General features: G+C 44.8%; 1 protein-coding gene across 4 annotated transcripts in view; it reads right to left on the bottom strand.

The window, feature by feature from the left end:
* Positions 1-14,783, bottom strand: part of EMB (embigin) — a 29,161-nt gene extending 14,378 nt beyond the window's left edge. The window contains exons 1-2 of one of the 4 annotated variants that reach the window (XM_080678588.1): positions 14,364-14,783; positions 4,103-4,192 (exon numbers count right to left, since the gene is read on the bottom strand). In XM_080678588.1, coding sequence (XP_080534714.1) covers positions 4,103-4,192; positions 14,364-14,472 — 199 coding nt within the window. In that variant the 5' untranslated portion in view covers positions 14,473-14,783. Of the gene's footprint in view, positions 1-3,312; positions 3,417-4,102; positions 4,193-14,363 lie in introns of those variants that run through there. The other 3 variants (XM_080678591.1, XM_080678589.1, XM_080678590.1) reach the window with 3 other exon arrangements.
* Positions 14,784-15,307: the final 524 nt, after the last annotated feature.

Here is a 15,307-nt window from a genome sequence, read left to right as displayed (position 1 = left end):
GAGAATGTCATTTGGTGCAGCCATTTGGAAAACAGTATGGAGATTCCTCAAAAAATAAAAAATAGAACTTCCATATTATCCAGCAATCCTATTTCTGGGCACATAGCTAAAGGGGATAAATCGGGATTTCAAAGAGATACCTGCATTGCCATGCTTGCTGCCGTGTAGTCACAACAGCTGACATATCAAAACAACCCACATGTTCATCAATAGAAGAATGAACAAAGAAGTTGTGGTATATACAAAGTGGAATATTCTTCAGCCATGACAAAGGAAATCCTGCCTTTCACAATAACATGGATGAAACTGGAAGACATTATGCTAAGTGAAATAAGCCAGACAGAGAAAGATAAACACTGTATGATTTTACTTACTTGTGAAATCTTAAAAAAAATTTAACTTCTAGAAGCAGAGTAGAAGGGTGGTTATCAGGGACTATGGTAGCAGGGGAAATGAAATGTTGGTCAAATGTACAAAGTTGCAGCTGGGTATGATGAATTAAGATTCAAGAGCTAATGTACAGGCATGAAGACTACATTCATTAATATACTTGATAATATTCTACTGAACACTGGAAATATGTTAAGAGTAGATTTCAGGTTCATTCATCACACAAAAATAACTGTGAGAAGATGGTATGTTAATTAGCTTGACTAGTATCATTTCACTATTTATGTAAAATCATCATATTAAACATGTACACTTTAAGTAAATACAATTTTTAAAAATATATATTTTAAAAGAAAAAAATAACTAATAGATCTCAAATGTGCATCTAAATCACAGGTGGCAGTACAACACAATATCATAAAAACATTATCCCCAAATTAATCTACAGAGTCAGTGAAAGAGGATGATTGTCATGTTGGTCCTAAATTTGTAACTAATGTATTACATCTGAATTTCTCTACAAGAAAAATTTTATCCTAAAAGAGAGATCAGCTTATAAAATGGCCAGAAGAAAAAAGAAAATAAATTGTAAGCACCATTTATAGACAAACTTGAATAATCAATATTGGTACAAACATCCTATCTAATAAAAGAGTAATATGCAAATTAACCATCACTCTGCTACACCCACAAGCCACGCTCACAAGCCAATCAGGAGCAAGTATGCAAATTAACCTAACCAAGATGGATGCGGCCACGGAGCTAGCAGGAGGCTTGGGTTTATCCGGTAATGGAGGAAGCCAAGCTTTCCGCACACCCTGGCAGGTCCAGGCCTCCACTCAAGGGTACAAAGTTTCAATCATAGAAGATAAATAAATCCCAATAAAAATGGCGGCAGCCACGGAGCTGGAGAGAGCAGGAGGCTTGAGTTGCCCCTGGAGATGGAGGAAGCCAACCTTCCACTGCCCTGGCCTGCCTTGGCTTCCACTCAAGGCTACAAAGTTTCAATTATAGAAGATAAATAAATCCCAACAAAAATGGCTGCGGCCACAGAGCAAGCAGGAGGCTTGGCTCCACTCAAGGCTACAAAGTTTCAATTATAGAAGATAAATAAATCCCAGATACCAGGGCCTCCACTTGGGTCGTCGGGGGGCGTAGCCGGCCTGCAAACCACCACAGGCCCCTCGCCCAGGTCACCCCATGCCCCAAGGGAACCCCCACCCTGATCTGGGACACCCTTCAGGGCAAACCAGCCAGCCCCCACCCGTGCACCAGGCCTCTGTCCTATCTAATAAAAGAATAATATGCAAATTGACCATCACTCCAACACACAAGCTGGCTGCCCCTATGTGGACACAAGATGGCCACCACAAGATGGCCAGCAGGGGAGGGCAGTTGGGAGGGACCAGGCCTGCAAGGGAGGGCAGTTGGGGGTGACCAGGCTGGCAGAGGAGGGAAGTTGGCGACTGGGCCTGCAGGGAAGGTCAGTTGGGGGAGACCCAGGCCTGCAGGGGAGAGCAGTTTGGGGGGACCAGGCCTGCAGGGGAGGGCAGTTAGGGGTGACCAGGCCTCCAGGGGAGAGCAGTTAGGGGCAAACATGCTGGCAGGGGAGCAGTTAGGCATCAATCAGGCTGGCTGGCAGGGGAGTGGTTAGGGGGTGATCAGACTGGAAGGCAGAGGCGGTTAGGGGCAATCAGAAAGGCAGGCAGGTGAGCAGTTGGGAGCCAGCAGTCCTGGATTGTGAGGGGGGTCCCAGATTGGAGAGGGTGCAGGCTGGGCTGAGGGACACACACCCCCACGCACGAATTTCATGCACCGGGCCTCTAGTAAATACATCTTCAGTTTGGAATTCTGTATTTCACAAAAGGCAGTTCCTACAACCCAACTTTCTGATGAGAAGGCTACAGAACAACAACCCACATGTAAATGTAGTCGTCTTGACAACCAGTGTTTCAAAATGAAGGTCAAATCTTTTCTTTTGTCAAATAAAAACAAATTCGGACTTAGTAAGGGAAAACTGTATTCAAAAAGTCTATTGCACTATGAACATGCTCCCGACGTTGGATCTGCACGTATCTCAAAATCAAATCAGACATAGGCCTTTCTTTCATAGGGAGGGAAAGCCCGCTAGCAGGAGCTTTTGAGAGGACATTGGACAACCTAGTGGTGGTAGCACACAGTGTGTCTGGGCTGTCATGCACTTAGGGATTGCTCAGACCTGGGCAAGCCCAAGTTCAGGGGCCTGGGAGGAAGAGAAAACTGACTCAAGTTCATCAGGCCAACGTGAAGGTAAGCAAGCAATGAACTGTGAACACGATGCCTTCGTAACAGTAGGGATACTGGTTTTAGCAGCAGTCGCAGAATGAAAGAGTAGTTAGGAGTTAAGCCCTCCGAACAGGTTAAGTAAGTAAATAACCAGCCCAGCATCAACTAAAAAGTCAGTTCTCGCTCTCGCCCCGGGCACCTTCCTTCCCCAGGCTCCTGCTGGACTGGAAGCTGAATGGTGTGATACAGCCAACACCCTCGGTCTGGTCAATGGATTGACAAACGTATTATTCACATGAATTCCCTTAAACATTTCATCCCAACAGGGAAACTGACCACTAGAACACACAAACAATAAAAAAGCAAGTAAGAAACATTCTAAATATTGGAATGGGGATATTTGCGGACAAACAGAAGTTGCACAATGTCATGAAAATGTCCTGTGATAAAGTGCAGTGCAAACATCCCTTTGGAATCAGATTGGGGAGGAAAAAGCATACCTTTGATTCCTGTTAAACAGAAGTACAGGAACAGTTTTTCAGATGAGAGGACATATCATTAGATAAAACTCGTTATTGACTCAATGAGTAGGTTTAAAGTATTACAAATGATACTTGAACTTTTAATATTGTTACTCAAACAGATAATGACTCTTACTCATTTAAAGAAGTCTGAGGTTGCTTTTGAAACACGGGTTGTCAAATCCAAAAACCATGAAAAGGGGAAGCAGAGCTGAGTTTTAGCCCGGAAGTCTTTACTCGTTTTTCTCCTGCTCTGTCATGGGCTCCCTGGAGCATCTTCAAATGAGCTGCCGAAAGGTCTTTCACAAGATATGTGAATCCTCCTCTCAATGCAGAGTGATTTGAATAGATACATCAGCAAAAACTGTATCAGAGTATCTGCAAGTCAGAATGAACCCTCCTCTCCCCGCAGTGTCGCTTTGCCGGAGAGCCTTTCTCAGCTCCCATGTCTAGACGAGCTGCCCCTTCCTTGCACCCAGAGCCCAGCATCCTCATGGCAGAGTCCCCATTGTCTGCTATACAGTACTATATATACTATACACATACTGTGATTGTATTAGGGGCTGGAGTGTTTCTCCCAGCAGACCACGAGTATGGATTAGTACTTCACAAGATAAAATGCAGTGGCTTAATGAAAAATAAAAGCTTATTTCTGCATCGTATTATTAGAAATATGAGCCTGGCCAGTTTGGCTCAGTAGGTTGGGTGTCCTCCTGTGTACCAAGAGGTCACTGGTTTGATTCCTAGTCAGGGCACATGCCTGAGCTTCTGCTCAATCCCCAATAGGGGGCGTGCAAGAGGTGGGTGATTGATGTTTCTCTCTCATCAATGTTTCTATCTCTCTCTCCCTCTCCTTTCCTCTCTCTCTAAAATCAATTTTTAAAAACATATATATTTAAGAGAAATATGAAATATGACACATTTACCAGTCAGGGATAGGTTATGACTCTCCAAGGAAAGGTTGGAGTATCTGGCCAGCATTTCTTCTCGAGCAGGTAGACTTGTAAAAGGTGAAGCTGTGAGGAAAAGAACAGGTGATTATATAGTCTTATCAAGATTAAGTGACTAGCTAAAAGCCAGTTTCCAATGGCTACCATGTTATATACTAGTCATGAAAAATAATGTTTTCAAGAAGATCTGATTAGTCTTATATGCTCCACAGATAATTCAGAAATATACCGGGCTATTAAGTGTGACCAAATTTTCAATTATTTCTATGGTCTTTTTTTTTTAACTGAAAAATCCCTATTGATTTACACTAAGTGGCTTTAAAAATACCTTTTATTTGTTATCCTACAATTTGTAGCTTCTTTATAAAACATAAATGAAGACATTGAGGGATTAGATAAGAGCGGCAGGAAAAAGCAAGGCATGCGGAGGCAGAGCAGATGAGAGGACAGAGAACAGGAGGCACAGGATGGCCCTAGTCAGGGGCATTAGAAGGAACGCAGAGAGCACTGAGCACGGGGACACTGGGCCGGGGACAGAGGACGCAGCGATGCCCAGGGAGTCCAGCTCTCTTCCTTTCCAGCGGCGGCTCCGGTGCAGGGGCCTCCTCGAAATCAACTTTTCCTCTGTCACTTGCATCTTCTTTTGAAAACTTTTGTCACAGAAACAAGTTTTGCATTTCAGCCTCTCTCACTGGCCTGGAACTTCCTTTCTTACACTGGCTACTGTTTCTCTGACGTCAGGGCCCCAGACCTGACCTCCTCGGAAAACTACTCCAACTCCATCAAACAACCCAGAGAACAAAAGTAAAGGCTTGTTACTGTCAGTTTGGCTGCATTCCTTAAACTTCACTCAGTTTACATTAACCCTGGCTGTTTTTGCTTCACTTTTTTGTACTTTGCTCAAAGTTAATTTCCAGTTATTTCCCTTTCTTCTCTGTATGAGAAATGGTATCAAAGTGAGCGGTTGCTTTTGTCGCTTCAGCATGCACATAGCATTTACAATATTGCTTGAGGAAAAAAAATCTACCCAGCAGAACCTAATTCTCAGGTGGGTACGTGGTGTTCCGAAGGCATGGTCCCTTCTCCTGCAGCTTTGGAATGTGGAATGCACTTTCCCATCAAATCATCCTTAACGAATGAAGCCCTAAATCATACTCCCTTCTGACAGTGATTTATAGGAAACCATGCTTAGGGTCTCACTGGGCTGCCAGAAATACAGGACCTTTCCTCCACCCACATTTAATATTCATCATTCTCTCTGCCTCTCAGACACACATGCACACATCCTCATTGCCCAAAGGCTATCTTTTCCTAATGAAAATGCTTCTTTTCCTTCTCGGGCCTAGTTCACTAAGAGATTACAGGAAAGAGAAAGTATCTCAGGAAGGTCCAGGCAGATGGGATGGGAAGGAAGGAGCTGATCTACTCCAGCAACGGCCCAAGGAAGAATGCACAGCACGAGCTCTAGCTCTGCCTTCTTGCTTTCTCCACCCAGCCCAGGCAGAACAGTATACAAGGGTTCACACACTCCTTACCCCTGAAGCAGCATCCTTTCCAGAAGGCCTGACATCATTTACTATCATTATTATTATTATTTACCGTCAGCAACAATAAGAAAGTGACAGAAGCTGAAAAAATTGTTGTCATCCTTGTTTCACGTAAATAACTATAGAGAGTTAGAGAGCACCTGACACATGCTTGACACTGATGAGCGTAAAGCTCAGTGAGCTTGGTTTCAAGAGGCTACATGAATCACAGCAATATCAGCGTAGGCCTCAGTGTGTGTTTGATTGTCATTAGGGCGTAAGACTAGCCCTCATTGTTGGTACTGACTGTAACCAGCCTGCATATTTCATACAGACGGGAGCTACAGAGTGGGAAGCCTGATCTACAACTTCAAGGGACTGTGGAAGTGCAGTAGCTGGGGGCGAGGCGGGAGGCGAGGGGGGACTAATGCTGAGGAGATAAGGAGATGAGCTCCGAGGCTGTGGACATTCTCACCAGGACCTGGACGGAAGGGCTCACCTAGGTCCTGAGTTAGAACAAGGAGAGAAAGGAGTCTAGGCTTGGGTTGGGCAAAATCTAAGCGTAAAGAAGTTGAAGGAAGAGAAGGAAAAGGAAAAACCAAGCTTTGAGAGTAGGGAAGTTTGGATAGTTCCAGAATATGCTAGCCATCCTGACCACCTCCAATTGCCAGATCCTGTGACAAAAGTACAATCCGATGTCTATAAACCAGCTTTCACCTGCCCCCTAACGTCCTGCTCCCTTTAAAGCATTCTTGTTGATCAGGCTCAAACAAGCCCCAAGTGCAAAGGAACATGCATGGCTGTTGTGATTTTTGTCTTGGGAAAATCCCTTTAAGAGGCAACATATACAAACATCCCGAGTGCAAGAGCAGGGCCGTCTGTAGAAGGTGTTAGACTAGTAAAAGCAAGGAGTTCTTTGTTCAGCAGAGGTATTTTTTAAGCAAAACAGGGAGAACAGTAAACCTATTGCTTTCAGTTGGCAGGAGGCTGATCAGCAGACACTGGTATTTGAAGGAAATTGGCAGGAAATGCAGGCAGACGTGGCTTAAAAACTTCCCCAAAAGGATTAGGCTGAGTCACAAAAAGAAATACAAAATGGAGAGGCAGGAATTCTGTATCCTAACCCAAGTTCCACCACTGACTTGCTACTTACTGGGGTTTCATTTCATAGAGAAAGAAGCGAGGGTGAGCAAAGTTGTATAATATTGAGTGATGGTGCCAAGTACTTGCAAGCATTCCTCAAGTTATGGTACTCTCCCATTTCCTAGTCATTGCTGGCAATTTTCCACGGGGCATTATTTCCCAGGTGGTGGCAAAAATGCCAACATCTAATAGTTGTTGCAGAAATGAAAGGTTTGTTTTCCTCCCTCTGCAGGGGAGGTGGCTGGAGCTGTATCATTCCCATGATTGGTTCCATCTTTACATGGTCATCTTCCCTCCGTGGCTGTTTCTCTGTATCCAAATCTCTCATCTGCCTCCTTCACAAAGACCACAGTCAGAGGGCGAGGGCTCATTCTAATCCAGGCTGACCTCAGTTTACCTTGATTATCTCTGCAAAGACCAGACTCTCAAATATGGTTGCCTTCACAGGTACCAAGGGTCAGGGCTTGACCATTTCTTTTTGTGCCCTAGTCATGACTTGCCCACTACATAGGGATGCTGTTACAGTGACAGCCCCTCACAACGGAGAATTATCCAGTCCAAAATGCCAAGGCGGAGGAACCCTCACTTCCAAACAGGTACATCCTCCACCCTCATTCTTCAACAGAATGGTTTTCTGTCATCTTCCACAGCTCCTTGGCCCTGAGTTCCATCTACATCGTTTAGATGCAGAGATTTTAAGGTGTGGACATTTCTTGCAACGCTTCTTTCCTCTCCTCGAAACTAAACATTCGTTTAGAACAGGAAGAGAAAGGGGCTGGTGCTTCTTGGTCTTCAAAGTAGCCCACCCCTAGCAGAACCTTGTGAGGCCTGGCCATGCCCTCCTCCTCTCCAGCCCACCTCCATGTGAGCCCCGCCCCCAGCAACCAGGCCACAGCTGAGGGGCAGAGCCAAGCAGAGTGCAGGGCAGCTCCCCACCCCTCCCTCCAGGAGGGGCCTGTTTTGGTGACCTTTTAGGAAGAAGCCCAGATTGCTGGATGGAGTTTTGAAATGCAAAACAGGAAGCCAGCCCTGGCTACTAGCTAGCTCAGGCTCTTGGCTCCATCACAGAAGCACTTCAGGCTTCGAGATCAATCCAGTATTACATCTAAATTCTCTTTCAGGATCTCAGGACTATCCTATATAATAAAAGCGTAGTATGCAAATTGTCTTCTTGACAGGGAGTTCATCCAGGAGTTCGACCAGGGGGCAGAACTGGCCGGGGGAAGGGAGGGAGGCCCCGGCTGGCAGCCAGCAGCTCCTAGGGGACCCTACCAGTGCATGCATTTCATGCACTGGGCCTCTAGTGTAATTATAAGGCTATAAAAAAAAAGATTTGGTCTTGGGAGTAGGGAGACATTAGTAATGACATGACCACAATAACTTTTAAAATGCCAGAAAAATAATTTTCAATTAAAAGAATAACACCATTTTTAAAGATAGCATCTATTCTTTCTATAGGAACAATGCATTATTTGAGTCATTTTGTTATGGGTGAACAGTGACTATTATTAGGAATGGAGAGTTTATTTTTAATAAAGCATTGTGAGGTTTTTTCTTCTGTATCATTGTGTATGTCCTGAATTGTTTCTTTCTATGGTTCACATAATGTTACGGAATATGTGAGGCCAGCTATACAGAAATAACTTCAATAGATTACAGTTTAGGACAAACTACCTTAACACATAATCTGCTGTTTGAGAACGAACACTCCTTTGGAAAATGTACCTAATTACATACACTTATGACCATTTCTCAATTATTCCCTATGGTTTAATGTCAGACTTTCTCAGAAAGAGCTGAAATTCTTTTGGCTTCTTTTCAAATAATCTGGAACTAACAGAAAAGTTTCAAGTGTAGACTGAACGTTTCCCCTGAGCATTTGAAAATAAGTTGGTGCCCTGATGGCCCATTCCTCTCTAAAACATTACTGCATATTTACCGCACAGGACCTACAGCACATCCTCCCAATACTGCTGTGAAAATGGTGACGCAAGAATGCATGCACTGCCCTCTCATGCCACACCTCATCTGAGTTTCTACAGAAGTCCTTTTGTTGAAATATACTTTCTAACAAAAGGTCCCAGTTCAGCTGATGTGTTGCCATCAGCTATCATGTCCTTCTGTTTTCCTTCACTTGGGACACTTCAGTCTCTCCTGACATTTTATGACCTTGATGCTTATGAGAGTAACAGGAGAGCTGCTTTGTAATGTGATTAGATTCAGAGGCAGCTTCTTTGGCAGGAATACCTCAGAGGTGACCGTGTTCTTCTCATTGCATCCTGTCAGGTGGCACGCCATTTTTACTTCTCTCTTTACTGATAATTTTCACTTTGATCCTTTGATTAAAGCCGTATCTGGCAGGCTTCTCTACTATAATTGCATTTTTTCTCCTTTTCATTTGTAAGAATTTTGTGTGATGTGACTTTGAAACTATGTAATATTCATCAAACTTTTACTTAATTCCTTTAATTTATATCAGTATATACTCATGAATACCCATGACTACAATGGGCATTATTCAGAGGGTACTAATGGTACTAGTCCATTATTATTATTATTTATTTTGATGCCCAGTTTGGCCCAGCTTCGTCCAGTGGGAGCCCCTTCCCTCTGGTCCTGTATCCTTTTGACATGACCCATCATGCCTTGAGCACTTCATTGCTTCTGGCACAAGATGTTCCAGGCTCATCTTATACTTACCCCACCCCAGTCCTGAAATCAGCCATTTATTTCTCCAAGAAGTCCTAGCTACTATTAGTAAAGAATAGTATTTCAACTCTAGTGCCAAGTATGGTTATCACTATTGGGAAATCTCCACTCCATCTCAGCGGACAGAGCTAAGAAGATATGCATGGTCATTCATACACACACATACTATAGATATAAAGTGGATATAAAATATATCTGCATTTAAATACACAACATATGCATTATACCTAGAGTTATACACACATTCATTTCTATGTATTTACTTATACAGATATAGACATAAGAGTGAAATAGATGTTTAAAGTCATAAATTCACAACCCAAGGTTCATTCTAGTTTCCTTTTCCTTTCTTAAAAATGTTTCATTCAATTTATTGGGGTGACATTAGTTAATAAAATTATGTACATTTCAACTGTACACTTCTATGATGCATGATCTGTATATTTCCTTCTCTTCTAGTGAAAAGCCTGGTCCTATTCTCCTTACTAGCTTTACTCATTTGATCTGTCTGTCCCCCTACATGTAACTAATCTCCCACTGCGCCAGGCCCCAAAGAAATCCTGCCTGCTCTCCTGCCTCTTCACCTTCATCCCCTGATCAGGGCCAGAAACACGTGTCAGCTGGGCTTGCAAAAAGCCCTGGTCACTGCTCAGTTCCAGGCCGCCCTCTGTGGGAGCACCCACCCTACTGTGCTCAGGCCCTAACACACCACCCGAGGCCGCTCTCCTACCTGGACACCATCCTGACCTGGCTAGGCCTCTAATTCCCTGATCTGGGCCCCTTTGGCTCCTACAGTCCAACAAGAGAGGATGCTTTCTGCATTTCCCCTCTTCACGGCTGCAGGAAGGGAAGCATTTTGGGAAGGGAAGGAAGAAGAGGATAGGAGGTGTGACAGAGACCAGGAAGAGGAGAGAAAGTTAAATTAATTCTTTAAAAAAGGTTGTGATGCAGATTCCATTCCCCATCAGGGCACATACCCAGGTTGCCAATTTGATCCATGGTCAGGATGGGTATGGGAGGCAACAGATCGAAGTTTCTCTCTCATCTCTCTCTTTCACTTCCTCTCTCTAAAAATCAATAAACATAACCTTGGGTGAGGATTTTAAAAAATGTTCATCTTACCTAATAATAGACAAACATGTAAATTGATTGTCCTGCCGCTACACCCACAGCCAATCAGGAGTGGGTATGCAAATTAACCCAACAAAGCTGGTGGATTAATTTGCATATGCAGGTGCGGGAGCAGCCAGGAGGGGTAGGACGCCTGTTATGAGGTGGGGGGGAGGGTGGTGGAGGGAGGTACAGGAGTGGTGCTCTGGCCCAGAGTGAGGACTTGCAGGCTCCCGGGCGGCCGGGAGCGAAGCCGGGGGAAGGAAGACCTATTCTTGCACGAATATCGTGCAACGGGCCTCTAGTATAATATAATTTTAAATGTGATGATAAATTTAGGGTCACAATTTTGATGCATCAGATACAACTCTATTGAAGATATGATTCCAATTCATCTGTTCCTTTAAACATTTTAAACACCTTGAAAGGATAAAAACTGGTAAAGTTTTCTACATAGATATAGACTAACACAATGTCAGCACATCTAGGTACTCAAATAATATTTGTTCCAACAAATATTTATTACTAAGCAGTTGCTGCGGGAGGGGCGGGGGGGGGAGGTGAAGCATATAGGAAGGAAGCAGGGGGTTGATGGAGGAAGCATATAGGCCATGTAACTCTAGAAGTTAAAAGCGATCATTTCAAAGTACTCCCCTGCAAACATTTTTCAAAGGATAAACAGGACCCATTCTCTTGATTTGTTCCATGTAATAGTAATAACAATGATTTTTGAATATTCCTATTCAAATCATAGTTCTCCTTTACAAAGGTATTTTACATTTCTTATTGAACTGAAACAGCCTACGAGTTAGGGTGAATCCTTGAGCCTAACTTTATTCTAGAACTCGCACCATGTCAGCAAGCCCTTCAGCTCAAAAGGAGGATTTAGACCAGCCTTGGGCAAACTACGGCCCGCGGGCTGGATCTGGCTGTTCTATCCGGTTCTCTTGCCCTCCCCTCCGCTCCTTTACTTTGAATTTATATTAGTTCATACAAACACTCCATCCATGCTTTTGTTCTGGCCCTCCGGTCCAGTTTAAGAACCCATTGTGGCCCTCAAGTCTAAAAGTTTGCCCACCCCTGATTTAGACTCACACACTGTGCTCTCTGTCGGTGGTTCCAGTCTTTCCCAGACATACCCAGTTACCCCAGAGCCACAACTGAGTCTCTGTTTAGGAAAATAAGCTTTGGAATTGGGCTGAACAATGCTAAGTTTCCTGCTCTACTACTTAATTAACTAAGTGTGCTTTGACAATGATTTAACCTCACTAAGTTCCAATTTCCTCATCTCAAAGTCAGAGTCAATAAAAGCTAACACACAGTCAGATGTCTCCCATCCCCCCCATATATTTCTTAAGTAAAAGGACATTTTATCTCTTACCTATAATAATTAATATGACAAATTAAAAACAATACTGATGTAATATATCTGTACTAAAATTCTCATATTTGACCCCAAAATGTTTAACTCTTAAGATCCCAGATTAAATCAGAGATTGAACATTTCATTTGTCATAGCTTTATAGCCTTAAATCTAGAACTTCTTTAATTAGATTGAAATGGAATATTTTGGGCAATAATATTTTATAGACAATGCTATGTATATAAACTGCATAATAAAATGCCTATGCAAGGCACACAGTTCTACAATTAATAGGAAAAAGTATAACCATTTTTAATATTAAAATTTGGCCAAAAGTCTTTGGTTTCTAGAACCCCTATATGTAAGTAGTTCAAAGCATCTCAATTTTTAAAAATGGCAGGAAACGTCACACTGTCCTTTAGCAAACAGGAAACGGAATCTCATGGAGATCAATGCAGAATCTATAAAACAAGATGAAGTTGCCTGACAACTTTTAATTCTTCCTTAAAATTAGATGCTAACCGCATGCCTTTTCTATGGCATAATTTTGCCTTAAGAGAAGCTGAAAGGACAGCACTGCCACTGTAATACACAGACGTTTGCCGTACATGCATACACTTTATTTGCTGATGTAGTCCACGGTCATTTTTTGCCTGCTTGTTTCTCTTTAGAAGCCTCCTCTGCATGTCAGGTTAAACCTGGGCTCCTTGGTGCCAACAGAATAACTAACTACCCAGCAGTGCACTCTTGAGGATGACCTATCCCTTTAAAGCCTAGGTTTTCAACATGCTCGGGATCACATGATTAAATACACGGAGGAATTTAAAAACTCCAGATGTCCAGGCTGAATCCCAGGCCATCTAAATCAGAATTTTTGTTTATTTATTAATATTATTATTTTGTTAATTCTCACATGAGGATATTTTTCCATTGATTTTTAGAGAGAGTGGAAAGGAGGGGGAAAGACAGAGAGAGAGAAACATTGATGAGAGAGACACATTTATTGGTTGCCTCAGGATCGAGCTTTCAACTGAGGTATGTGCCCCTGACCAGAATCAACCCGGGAGGGACCCTTCAGTCTGTAGGCTGACACTCTACCACTGAGCCAAATTGGCTAGGGCTGAATCAGAATTTTTGAGGGCAGGATCCAGGGAGCACTTTTTAGTTCCCTGGAAATTCCAACGAACAGCCAAATCCAACAGCAAAGTTCCAGGAGTAACCCAGTGTTCTGGGGTGAATGAAGGGTGATGCAGGGATGGAGAACCAAGGAAAGCCTGGGAGGGGGAGGGGAGGAGATGAAATGGCCTGGACAGTCCTTTGTACTCAGTGTGAATGGAAAAGAGATGTGAGGCAAGGACATTTAGAAACTGAAGCAGCCAAAATGTTGTGTCCAAGTTGTGAACAACTAGGCCTTTGAAAGGACATTTATTTAAAAAAAATTAATAATCATGTCCTTTGATTACCTTTCCATCTTCATAGTATCTGATGAAAAATCTATAAGCCCCTAAAAAATGAATTCCTAGGAAAAGCTGAAAACCCTGTGTAGCATAATATTCCGATTTTGGTTAACTGATGGGCAGTATTTGCCAGCTCGAGAGGCGGTCTGTTATCCTAAGTGGCTGCTAACACTGACACTTATAACCCAGGAGTAAGCGGGCATTAGCAAACAGGTGGAATGCTTTCAACTGAAAAGTAATTCCAAACAGGTGAAGCTAACGATGGCAAACTTGGTATTGCTTTTGGTAATATTTTGCCCACAAATACCTCTTTCAATTTGTCTTTAACGAAACAACCACCACACAAAACTTCACTGTCAAAGACCATGGTGTAAAAAACAGACTCTCTCTCTCTCTCTCTCTCTCTCTCTCTCTCTCTCTCTCTCCCCTCCCCCCCTCTCTCCTATGAGTTGTGAGGCTTTGTTTGATTGATTGGTTGTTGCTGCATTGCTGTTTCACACCCTCAGAGCCAACCTGCCTGCTGGAAGAAAGTAGGTGCTATTTCAGCCCTGGGTGAATGGCTTTCAGAATACATACAGCACTTTCCCAGAGGCCAGTCCCTGCCTGTGCCTGCCACCCGCACACCCTATGGCCCTCTTCTCTGAAACATGGAGACAATACCCTCCTCCCACCGCCGGCCCCCACTCCCAGGCCCTGTGGGTTCCAGATTCACGCCCTGGAGAGGAGGTCCCCTACCCGCCCCAATCCCCTCATCCAGTTTAGATAACCCCGAGCTTGGCCAATGGAAGGCGCGACCGTCACTGCTCACCTGCCTCGCCAGCATCCTCGCGCCCCTTCCCACACAGTGCTGGGTGCGCGCACGGGCCCTGCAGACCCCCCACACCCCTTCCTGCGCCCTCCGCCCCTCCTGGGTCCTGCACCCCTCACACCTGGGGGATGGTCATCCGCGGAGCTTGGGCGCACCATCGCCAGGAGGCACAGGAGGAGCAGCGGCTGGGGCGGCGCCCTGGGCCCCCGGAGGCCGGGGAGAGCGCACATGGTGCCCTGGGGTCTCCCTCCGTCCTCGCCAAGGCAGGTCCTTTGGCCGCCGTAGGTGCCTGGAGCACCTGCACACACTCGCCAGTGGCCCTGCTCCCAACGCCTGTCCGGAGGACAGGAAGCGCAAGAAAAGGCGGAAGGAGGGGCCCGGCCCGGTGCCCTGCCCAGTGCCCTGCCCTCCTCCCCCGGGGACTCTCACCACGCCCGCCCCCGCCGCCCATAAGTGCGCAGGGCCTCCATCCATTATGCTACTCACAGCCCGCAGCCAGATTGCCGCAGGCCGCCCGGATGTGCGGTGGCCACTGCCCAGCGCAGCCTCGCCCGCCTCCACCCTGCGGGATCTGGCAGGTCTGGGAAGGGGAGCGAACTTGCTCAAGATGTGGGGCAGGGGATGTCCGACCCATCCCCTGGGGGAGAGGTTGAAATTATATATGTACATGTACACATGTCTATATGCCTGTATACATATGTGTAATATATATAATATAGTGTAATATATTACATGTGATGACTGCAGACTATTTGCTCTTCATTTGAAGTAGGTTCACTATTTACATCGATGGGACAGATGAGAGTGTGAGCACACTGCTCTGCTCCCCGCACCTTTGGGGTGTTAGGGGGACTTAGGTCTGCTCTGGGAGAGGCGCATCCAGCTGCCTGCATCCTGGGCTCATCTTTCTTTGCTCTGAGTACCAGTTGCACACAGCCTCCCCTCCAGTCCCTGAAGGCTTAAAGGTTCTCTCCAGAGGAGTCCCAAGGCCCTAACGTGTGTCTGTTTTTCTTTCCCTTTTGTTTGCCGAGCCTAACAGATGTGAGGAGCCACCCAGAGCTCTGG

The sequence above is a fragment of the Plecotus auritus genome, assembly GCF_963455305.1.
Source record: "Plecotus auritus genome assembly, chromosome: 7".
NCBI classification, from domain to species: domain Eukaryota; kingdom Metazoa; phylum Chordata; class Mammalia; order Chiroptera; family Vespertilionidae; genus Plecotus; species Plecotus auritus.
Note: the sequence above shows the minus strand (reverse complement) of the source record. Positions and strands in the feature narration are given on the sequence as shown.